The sequence below is a fragment of the Camellia sinensis genome, chromosome 11 (genome assembly GCF_055761805.1).
Source record: "Camellia sinensis isolate YWXY chromosome 11, ASM5576180v1, whole genome shotgun sequence".
Lineage (NCBI taxonomy): Eukaryota > Viridiplantae > Streptophyta > Magnoliopsida > Ericales > Theaceae > Camellia > Camellia sinensis.
Genome location: NC_138971.1, coordinates 175,985,802 through 175,997,369, shown reverse-complemented (window position 1 = coordinate 175,997,369; position 11,568 = coordinate 175,985,802). Strand labels below are relative to the sequence as shown.

The 11,568-nt window shown below is 32.3% G+C and overlaps 1 protein-coding gene across 1 annotated transcript; it reads right to left on the bottom strand.

Annotated features, from left to right (window-relative positions):
• Nucleotides 1–745: 745 nt before the first annotated feature.
• Nucleotides 746–7,351, bottom strand: LOC114300383 (protein NLP6). Its single transcript, XM_028245263.2, has 4 exons — nt 7,116–7,351; nt 1,914–2,428; nt 1,473–1,520; nt 746–1,360 (listed from the first exon to the last, which is right to left on the bottom strand). The coding sequence occupies exons 1-4, from the start codon at nt 7,270–7,272 to the stop codon at nt 746–748; spliced, it is 1,335 nt and encodes a 444-aa protein (XP_028101064.2). The 5' UTR covers nt 7,273–7,351.
• Between the last annotated feature and the right edge of the window lie 4,217 nt (nt 7,352–11,568).

Below are 11,568 nucleotides of genomic sequence, written 5' to 3'. Positions count from 1 at the left end.
ACAATCAAAATAATCCAATGGTTCATTAGTCATTCTCGTTCCTGCCAAGTGGAGATCTAAATTCAAGTCCTGATGACAAGTCTCCGGTGTTATTGGATTCGGACATAGATTTCTGAAATCATGTGAGGTCCCCTCGTTCTCAATCACCATCTCCCCCTGTGGTTCTTCAGGCTGTGCAGAAATAGCAAGAGCACTAGGTTCGACAGATGCAACTGTTCGACGGGTTGCCCTATCCTCAGCTCTTTGGACAGATTCATTTTCCTGGTTCCGCTGAGTGAGGGGACCATTTCTTTTCACCTTCTTTGGCCACTTTGGGATTCCACACTCCCTACACTTGCGCTTAAATGTAGATATGCTGACTGCAAATGCAAAGATTTAGATAAGAAAATTACTCTCTGCTTTTGGTACTGCAAGTTCTAAACTGTCTTCTCTATGACGATAAACAAAAAGAGCAAAGCAATAGTTTTAGAGTTCGTGAGCTTATCGTCACACATTTTTGCAACATCTTTGAGTGGCATTTTCGAAAATTGTAAAAGGTAATCACGGGTAAATTGGTTTCCAGTTCCTCTCTCTTGTTCCATTGATGTCCTTACAAAACCCTTGCTCTCAGAATAAATAACATCATCACCATTGTTTTGTTCAGGACCAACAACATTCCTTTCACTGTTCATGGCATCAACTTCCACCATTAATTGTTGATTCGTTGTATCTGGCTACACCGTCTAGTAATTCGGCATATTTGAGATCAATGCCATAGTCTCCTATCCTTCAAAACTTCAATCGATAATTCCTGTCCCAGTTCTTCTCCAGAAGCAACCTTAAAACTTCGGAAATGCTGTTTCATTGTGGCCAATATGGAATACAACAAGGTCCTTAGAACCGGATCACTTTCTATATTTCGAGGCAGAAAAAATTCTATTACATAATCTACATCTCCAGTATAAGTACTTCTCAAGCAAATTGCAAAACTGCTAGTTAGCCTGTATGCGCATGCAAAGTGCACTAATGGGTACTCAGTTTTGCTAAATTGAGTCACATCCTCGCAGAAACATGGACTATAGGACCGTAATGCACTCCCAACAACACCGTGCCCCGTTCGTATGTAATAGTCAGAACAAGAATTGACAAAACCCTGGTTATACACATCAGAAGCATAGAATGTTTCCATACAAACAATTGTGTTCACGACTTGTCCCTTACAGCTGACATAACGCTTATTGCAACTGCTATCCAATTCCGCATCTCTACCACAACTGCATGGAACCCAGGCCAGACTCAAAAGTAATTTATGAGTTTCACAAACCACTTTCATCCCCTTTGATAATTCTACCAGCACCTGATTGTGAGCTTTGTAATCCACCTAGTTTAATATATAGTATTTGTGAGAGTAGAGTATTGGGAAATTTACATTTACCCAAAAAATATTTAAATTTTAAAAAATGTTCGAGACTTGTATTGCAGTTGCAACTTACCGGTGTGACAAGATGGCCATATGTATCTGACTTTTCCAGACCTACATCCTGTAGGAGAACCGACATGATGTAACCATAGCTGATCAAATGGCTCAATAGAAAGGGGAAAAAATTATAAAGAAACGAATAGTATATGAATACTAGCAGTGGTGGAAACAGTCCTGCCAGGAGGGAGACCCATAACATAATTGGAAGGGCCATAGGTGTAAATTTCTCAAATGTCGGGGCTGTTAAAGGTGTGCTACAGTGAAAAACAGAAATAAAATTTGAGGGCCACGACCCTTCAGATTTTCTCTAGCACTTTCTTTTTTCAGCTATTATCTAGCATTTAATCCAAACGTCATAATTCAATAGTTAGTCATTGTGGGCTTTGGATTAAGTGTTGGAAGAAGAAAGTGCTGGAGCGGATCTTCTCCTATCTATATAATAGGAATGACAAACCTGAAGCTCTGCATTGACTTTGTTAACTATATACAGAGCGTTGAAGAACACTCTAGTAAACAGTAGTTCGAGTACACCAACACAGCGACTGGAAGAAGGATAAATCACTGGAAAAGCCATAGATGTCTGAACAGCTGATTTTATAGCATCATCGCGCTGCGGGTACTTTTCATATGTGTAATACATGACATATGGAGTAAATGCTAGCTCATTTTGCCGGAAAACATGGCCCAGTACCCCGGGGTCATCTGCACTTTTGGCATCCACATAAAATTTATACTCCATACATTTCATTCTAAAGTTACAAAGTGCTTCAGTTTCATAAAGGCCAAAAGGTTGATCCGTAGTGGTAAGCACACATCTGTCTCCATCTGTTCTGGGTGCCCATAACTGAAGTAGAACACCAGATTTTAAATGGCCAAAGTCAGTTGTTAACTTCTCAATAACAGATCTAATCTTGACTGTAACTTTTCCATTGGCGATCAGTGTTTCGGGAACTGAATTGGGAACGCCACCTACATGTATTGAAAGTTTCCTGAGTCAAAGCTAATGCTTGAATCTCTCTGAATAATTTCCAGATAAGCTACTCGGTCATTTAGCATAAATAGAGAAAATTGTTCTAAGAAAAAAACATGCATTTGTATGTTTTTTTTTGGGGAAAAATTACATGTCAGTGGTTCTTATATAAAATAATTACAGATTCATGAATTACAACTTTAATTTTAATCTTCATAAAGTTTACCATTTATTTGAAATTATTTTTAAAAGTGTAGACTTTGGTATTTATGTTCCTAGACTTATTGAAGTGGAAAATGACTCCAACGTTTATTTTATGAATTTTTTTTTTTTGGTTTCATTCAAAAATCAAAAGATCCAAGCGTAGGTTAAGAGAAACACCCCCCCCCCCCCAAAAAAAAAAATAGAAAAATGGAAAATAGGGCAAATAATTACAAAAACATTAGGACTAAAAAATAATTACAAAGGAGTGGAATCCATCATTGCAATGATAAATACGCTCCTCTTCCGTCTCACTCTCTCTCTCTCTCTCTCTCTTTGTCATAGTCATTCCTCCTCGACCATCCACCATTCCCCCAGCCTTCCCAATCAAGTAGCCCCTCCCCCCTCACCAGCTCCACTCGTACCCTCCCCAACCCTCCTTGCCCTTCCCCACCCTTCCCACTCTCTGTAGCCCATCTCTAATCCTTTGATTATTCTCTCCAATACCTCATCTCTCTATTACTCGTGATCTCTCTTTGGATTTTGAAAGGGTTTTTGAAAGGTAAGACGTCGTGAAAGGGGAGATCATAGGCCTAGTTGCGGTGGTGGGGAGCTGTCCAGGGTAACATAATAGCTTAAGGTTTTCAAATGGGAAAGATGGGAAGGATGGTGGTGGTGGTGGTGGTGGAGGTGGCGTGAAATGGTGGGGAATACATGGTGTGGCCATGAGTAGCTACAAGTAGTCGTGGATGGTGATGGTGGTGGCCATGGATGGTGGCACTGATTAGGGTTTTGCGCGCGCGCACACACACACAGATAAGGATGGCGAGGAAGCGTGGGGAGGGGCGGAGACGAGCAAGGGGTGTGGGTGTGTGAAAGAGAGAAAAGAATAGGCAAAATGAGCAAGGATCCTCTAGAGTTTTTTTTTTCTAAAGTTTCTTAGAGTGGTATATTGTGTGGTTGAGATTTAATGATAAGTCATATCAATTTTTTAATATTAAATCTCAACTATACAATATACCACTTTAAGAAAAAAACACTCTAGAGAATCCTTGATGAGGCAAAATAGTAAAATAAATCACACTTTTATGGAGAATTCTATTACGACATTTTTTTTCTTTAATTATAAACAAAATTCTTTTTTAGTCATGGCATTATTTTGAGGTTTTGATTGTAACTTTTTACGTTTGATTAGAATTTTATTTATTTATTTTAATTATGATTCAAAAAATATGAAATTAAATTATTTTTTTTATAATTATAAGATATATATGATACACACTTTTAAAAAGTGCGTCTTCTATAGTACTTTTCTACGTTTACAACTAATTTTTAACTTTCTCCACCCTTATGCATTTGAAAGGGGGACGTGCTATCATACACCACCAAAATAGGGCATATGGTATGCACCCAAAATTTCAACCACAACAGTTTATAACTACCATCGATTTAGATCATAACAAAGGCCAAATACTTCAGTTTGCGTTTGGTTTGTGTTTATAAAGTAGTTTTTGAAATAAAAAGTATAAAAATTTGTTTGGTTTATCTTTTTTTAAAAATTGTTTCGGAAAATTGTTTTGAAGAGAACGTTTTAAAAAAAGTGATTGATTTAATGTGTTTGAGAGAGAGTGATTTTGAAAAATAGGTAACCAAACAAAATTTTAAGATTTTTTTAAAAAAAATTTGTTTGATTCGATTATTCTTGAAAATTTATTTATAAAACATTTTTCTCAAAAATTTTTCTGAAAAACAAACCAAACAAGACCATTTAAAAAACACATCCCAAAGTCTCAATATGAAGGCCATTTAAGCCCATAACCAATACAACAAACCCACATATTCTAGTTCACCACAAATTTGACCGCCACAAACCCTCATACTAAGCCTATAAACTGTCAGATTAGGATCCAATTAGGTAGAATCCAATCCAATCCAATTAATTACTAATCTGAATGTGAATACACTAAATCTGATAACAAATAATATGATCCGAATCCGCTCTATGTGGATTCTGATCCGTAAATCCGATCTGATCTAGTTTGCTCTTTCCTTTTTTCTTTTTTGCGAAGCCTTGAAAAAAATATCTTCCATTCACGAATTACCATGAATAACTTTCCTAGAAAATGAAATACAGCAGCATGTTGCCAGCAAAAAACTACATCAGCATGAGTATCTCCAAAGCAAATTGAATCAATCGAATGTGCAGCAATAAATTAAAGTCGATTTGTCCTCAGAAAATGGTATCACATTGAACAAAGAGGTAATTGTGCAATAATTTTCAAATCCATGTTGTCTTATTAAAATATGAGATCTATAATTAAAAAAACAAAATCAATTATGAGATCTATAATTAAAAAAACAAAATCAAGTAAATTTGAAAGAGTTATTAATTATCCAATTTACATGAATATGTACACTCACTGTATGAATTACCAAAGCAAAATCTCAATCAATGAAATAGTATAAACAGATTGGATATATAATAAGATCGGATCCGATTTATTCGAATCCAAGTTCGTTTAAAATCGGATTTGGCATATTTAGGTTGCATTTGGTAGAGTTTTGTAAATATGATTTGAAAGTATGATTTGTATTTTGAGTTTGTGAGTTCTGGAATTATGATTTGAGTGTGAAAATTTTGTTTGGTGAAAGAGTTTTGAATTGAGTGGAGAATTTTTGATGTGACATATGATATTTGATACAAAAACTTACAACTCATAACCAAACATACAACTTAAAATTCTATTAAAGCACATAAAGAAATTTAAAAATTCAAAAAATATTTTTTCGAATATATAAAAATTAACATATGTCAATTGCCAAAAAAAAAAAAAAATTACATTGTTCCGATCAACCGGCCAGACACCGGTTAGGCCAAATTTGAAAATTTTTTTTTTGAAAATTGCGCCTCAAACAGAGTTTTGTGCAGAGTTTTGTAAATGTTATGAAAATGTAATTTGAGTGTAATATCCAAACATCATGTTGAAATATAGGGATATAAATATAGTTTGAAAATCATTCCAAACATAGAAGGCTCGTACCACGAGTTTGAAATAAACGGGTCAGATATCTCATATTGGATTTGGGTAAAACACAATCCACAAAGCCTATCTCATACCACATGATGGATTCCTAACAAAAATGAAAATCATAATTAGGGATATTATACAAACTCCAAGTGAGAGGTGATGAGGTACCATGACCCCATCAAGCCATTAAAAACTTTTGAAAAAAAATTATTTACAATGTTAATATTTTATTTAATATAGTTTAATTATATTAAAAAATTAAGGGACCTCATCAAATAAGGACCACAACTATTAGAGACCTCCTGTTTAAAAATTTAAATCACTCTGTTTACTAAATAGTTTTTAAAAATATTTTCTAATTTTTTATTTTTTGTGTTTAGTGAACTTTTAAAATATTTTAAGCAAATTATTTTACTTTTTATTTCCACTTAATCTGAATAAATTTAAAAAAATAAAATATTTGTGAAAAATTATTTTAAAAATTCACTAAATACAAAAAGGATAATTAAGTTAATAATAAATTAAAATTCAGGCCCTATAACAATTGTATATAACCTTTAGACTTATGTTTTATTTTTATATTGTCTTCCGGCTAAATTGATTTGATAAAATTAAAAAAAAAGTGTTAAACTTTAGGGATTATAATTGTAATTTATCCGTACAAAAAAATATAAATTTTCTTAGATTTTTTTTTTGCAAGGGTAAATTACAAATACACCCCCTAAGGTTTGCTTAAAATATGAATTGTCCCTCTAGTTTAGAAAATTACAAATGCTTCCCTGTCAGAATTTTTTATTTAACAGAATTAATTTAAAAAGTAAAATTTCTAACTGTTCACTTATACAATAAAAAAATTATCTGAATTATTAATTGAAATAAAATTTTAACATTATTAAAAACTGTTAATTAACTTGATAATTTATTAATAAAATGACCTATTTGTTATGAAATTAAAAACTTTAGGAGTTATAATGTAATTTCTAAAACTACAAGAATAATTTATAGTTTAAGTAATTTTCAGGGTGTGCTTATAATTAATCCCTTTTACAAATCTTTTATTTTTAGGTATAAAGTGCATGTAAAAAAGTGACTAAAATATGGGGAAAAAATTCCTAAAGACAAGAAAACACAAAAAAAACTCTTCAAAACCAAAAAGAGTGAATGTTGTTTAATTTAATTTTTTTCTCTCATAAAATTTGTGAAATTTAAATTTGTAAAGTGACCTCATTTATAAACATTCCGGAGACGCCATTTGTGTATACAATAAAACTTTCCTGATTAAAGTTTATTCCCCATATTATTGTAATTTTTTCCCATAAACTTTTATTTTATTTTGTGTGTAATTTACTAATTTCCCCAGTAAACTATCAACAACATACATTTCTTTTTATTTATTTACTATTTATTTTCATAAATTCAATATTTGAGCTTCCCAGAACAGAAAGAAATAACTTACCTGAGGAATGAGTCGGAGAACTTTCAGATTCCAGGGCATCCTCACTCCAGAAAACACTAGAATTCATGGGCTCCAGGCGACGCCAGGTTAGTTTTGTCGACTTAACATAGTTCTTGAAAGAGTGAGGAAAATCATCAAAATCATTATGATCCTCCATGACGAAGTAACCACCGTATACCCCCACCCCGTGTGGTCCTCCATTTGTATATAGATACTTGCTTACATCTCCCCGTAAACTTTTTCTCCCACGCCGTCTTATGCTTGCTTTCGCTTAAAAGGTTCAAAGTGTATTTTAGGTGATATTTGACTCATAAGATTAATATTGAAAGCATTAATAATCTCATTAAATAAGTGTGATATTTATTATTTAATTGAATTAGTAAGATAAATTATTTTCTTATTCATTATTTAATTTATATTGTATAAGAAAATATATAAATGTAGAATTACAATTATATTTATCTTATTTTTCAACTTTATCCTCCATCAATGTTTCTTTACCATCTTTACTTTATCAAAATTTCTTCATAAACGTGACTTTAAAAAAAATTATAAATAAATAAATAAACCAAAATAAAAATACAAAATACAAAGGTGATGTTTGGTTTGTTTTTTAATTTTTTTTTTAAAATATAAACTAATTTGATAAGATAACTATCAAAAAATATTTTTAAATTTTTAAAAATTATTTTTTGTGAGAACCCGTATTTTTGCATATTAAATTATTTTGGTAATTATATTTAGCTACTTAAATTTTGTAATCAACATCCATAATCACCGTTCAAAAAAAAAAAAAACATCCATAATCCAATTACATAACAATATTTTGTGACGAAATTCTATAATTAACTTTTAATTATTTAATTAATGCAATTTTTATCTTCATAGTATTATTATTATTGTTGTTGTTGTCATCGTTGTTGTCGTCACTTTTGTGTAGTCTAATTCTTAATATATATTATTCTGTATAATTGTTTTATATAAAGTTTTACATTAATAATTTGTGTACAAGAAAATTAATCCATGGAGATCAATTGGTTCAATCTCAAATCCTTTAGTTACACATAATAATATTATAATATTAAGTCAATTAATAGTGATTATTAAACTATTAAATTATAATGATAATAGCATCATGATTAATACCAATATCAAACTCCTTTACATAAATTTATTTATGTGATTAAATTTTTATATCTAAATACAGTTGTGGAAGCTAAATGAGGTAAACAAATAATAACTAAGTTAGTTAGAGAATAGTAGGGAGCAAAATATCTAGTGACTAGGTTATATATATTCATTGATTTTTATTTTTGTACACAAAAAAAAAAAAAAAATTGAAATCAGAATTGAATTTTTGGACAGAAGAATTCGGCCCCTCCTTCCCAAGGAAGGAGCCTGTTGGGCAAGCATGCTTCCAACCACACCCTAACCTATGCATTGTAGGTAATATTCTCAAGTCAGGAGGAATAAAAATAAAAATAAAATAAAATAAAAATGGGCTTCCAAACTCCTACATAAGGACCCCATCTTCAGCCACCTTCAGCTGAGCAGAAAAAAAACAAGAGAGAAAGAGTATAAAAGAAAAGAAAAAGAGAGGAAGAGGAGAGGGTACTTGGTGATCACCATTTCAAAACTAGTTTTGAGAATTGTTTGTAAAAGCTTTTGAGGTAAGAAGACTCAACCCCTATCCTCCCTTAGATATTTTTTTTAAGTGAATCTATATATAAAAAATATGCAAGAGTGTGCATTGTTAATACACACATAGTAATAATAGCTCAATGCATGTTTACATTTTGATAGAATGATAATCTTATGATTATATGATTTCTATCCTTCTTGCAAGTATAGATTAGATGGTTTAGCTACTGATTTTCCTTCTTATGTGCTCAAATATTCTCAATTGTTTGAAATAATCTTGCATGCTTATGAATTTGTGTTCACTCTTCATAAATATTTATTTTCATCTATTCCCTATTCCCACTAATGAAAGTAAATATGAAGGATTAGAGTTTCACATGGGAATAGTAGTAAGAAATAATTTTTATAGTCTTGCGTGTGATTTATGGTAAATACAAAGTGTGTTTTTTACAAAATAATAAACTTCCAGCAAAACAGATTTTTAATCCGTTTTGAATAAACCCAAACAAACTCATGAGAACACTTTCATAAAATCTGAAACTACTGGAGTTAGTTTAACATGTTTTCATGGTGCTAGAATATCGAAAAAATTATTTGACAACGTTTCGTGGCCAAAACATATTTTTAACTTCATTGTTGTTTGGAGATAGCAACAATGCTGACTTTACCAGGTCACCGTTTATTCTACAGAATGAATTTTCAAGTGATTCAAATTGGAAAAGTTATATTTTTAAGTTACCTTTCAAATGTCACTGGTTTCATAATTTTTTTATTAAGCATTGAGAGAGAAACGTCAATTTTTTCAAAATGTAACAGAATCTGTCCAGTTTTCTTAGAAAAATTATTTGACCATCTTTCATTGGTTTTCAACCTTTAAACTCCTTTGGAAATATGTTCTAAACTCAAATATCTAGCAAGAAGTTCTGACCATACCTCTTTTTGACACCGTTCGAGGCCGCTTTATATTTTTCAAACACAGATCACTTGTGTTGGACGTTACTGTAACTTACTGTGCCAGAAAAACCAGTTTTCTCTAATTTTTATTTGTCCATTTTAAAATCGTTTTTAGCCCTGGTATTCTGCTCGAAATATTTTCCTAACTCGATGAACTAGCACCAATTAAAATATTGTAATGGTTGAACTTCGTTTGGTATGGGTTTCATATTTTTTTGTCTGACCATACAGTGCTGAAAGAAGAAGTGTGTGAATTCTTAAGAAATTTTGTGATGATTTCTAAGAAATTCTATCATATTTATTTTGGTTGCCATACATGATTGTGTTGTGCCATATGAACATTATGTTACTGTGGTTTTCAAACTAAAACTCGCACATGCATCAAAATGTGAATTCGACGAAGTGAAAAAACACGAAATTGAACCGATGATGCATTAAAATTTAAAAGTGATGGGGTGAGCCCGATTTAGAATCTTGCGCAAGTGACTTGCGAACCCAAACATGGCACGGGAAAATATTTCAGCTCTTATCGGTATAGGCGATATAAGGTTGGTGGGGCGGGTGTCACAACATAGACCGTTCCTTTGGGGCAGATCGTGATGTCACGACTTGGGTACGTAACCCTAGTGCATGAGCATCATTGGTAGTTACAGCAAGTAACATTTGAATATTTGACCAAGTGGGAGTCAGAATTGCCCGTGGCCATTGCTTAACAGTTGAGTGGAAATAGTGTTCCGCGGGGAGTTACTTAAACTTATCCGATAAACTAAATCTATGTGAATTTAAAAGAAAAGTTGGCATCTTTCCTTATGATGAAATACTGTTTCCGCTTGCCATTGTTCTTATTGTCTATTGTTATTACTTCAACTGATAGCATTCCTGTTATGCTTATTAAATGTTGTTTGTTATTCTGTTACTACACAGTATTCATTAATTGTGAGTATGATTATCAGGGTGGGTATTTTCGGGTTGTAGTATCTTATTGAGCTCGTTGCTCATTGGCATTCCCGTTGCTCATTGGCATTCCCATTGCCCTGGCGTTTCATGCCAGGTACCGAAGAAACTGAAGGAAATACCGATGTGTTGGAAGGCAACATTCAGCCCTGATTAGCTTAAAGCGTGCCAAAGTTCCATGAATCCTTTTTCTAAGTTTCCTAGTTTTTTTTTTTTTTTTTCATATACTAAGACTAAGTCTTGAGTTTTATTGGAGTTGTAATTTAAGAACTTTTAATTCATGTATTGTTAATTAATGGATGATGGTAAACTTAGTGGCAACATTGATGAGGAGTTCTTAATTAAGAAAATTGGTTTTAAGTTCTAAACCTTATTATGATGTCAGGTTTAACCTCAATTAAGGAGTAGTGTCATGTGATAGAAGTAATAGAGTTATGTGACTCATAGTTTATGTGAGCTTTACGCTAATCATAGTAACTATCCTTGTTTGATCCTATCTGTACCTCTAGCTTGACGCAAAATTTGTCGAATGTAAAATCATCACTTCTATATCTTGATTGAACCTTTCCAATTCGGAAAAGTATTGTGTTAAGATGATCAATTGGCAAATTTTGAGCCTTGATTATTGTATCTTGTATGTTGTTCTCTTGAAAACTAGTTGCACTCTTTTAATCCTTACAAGGTGAAGAATCTTAGGTATTTGGTTTGAAATTTGTATGGCCAAACGCAATTTCAATTCAAATATCTAGTTTGGTCACCAGCTCCATAATCTTAACCCTATTAAAAGTTCAAAACCATTATGTCATCCGACTGTACCATCTGTTCAAATTCCATTTGAATTCTTATGCTAATTATGCTATTGTCATAGCTATGTCATACTCTTTCTTCTTTACTACAACTGTGT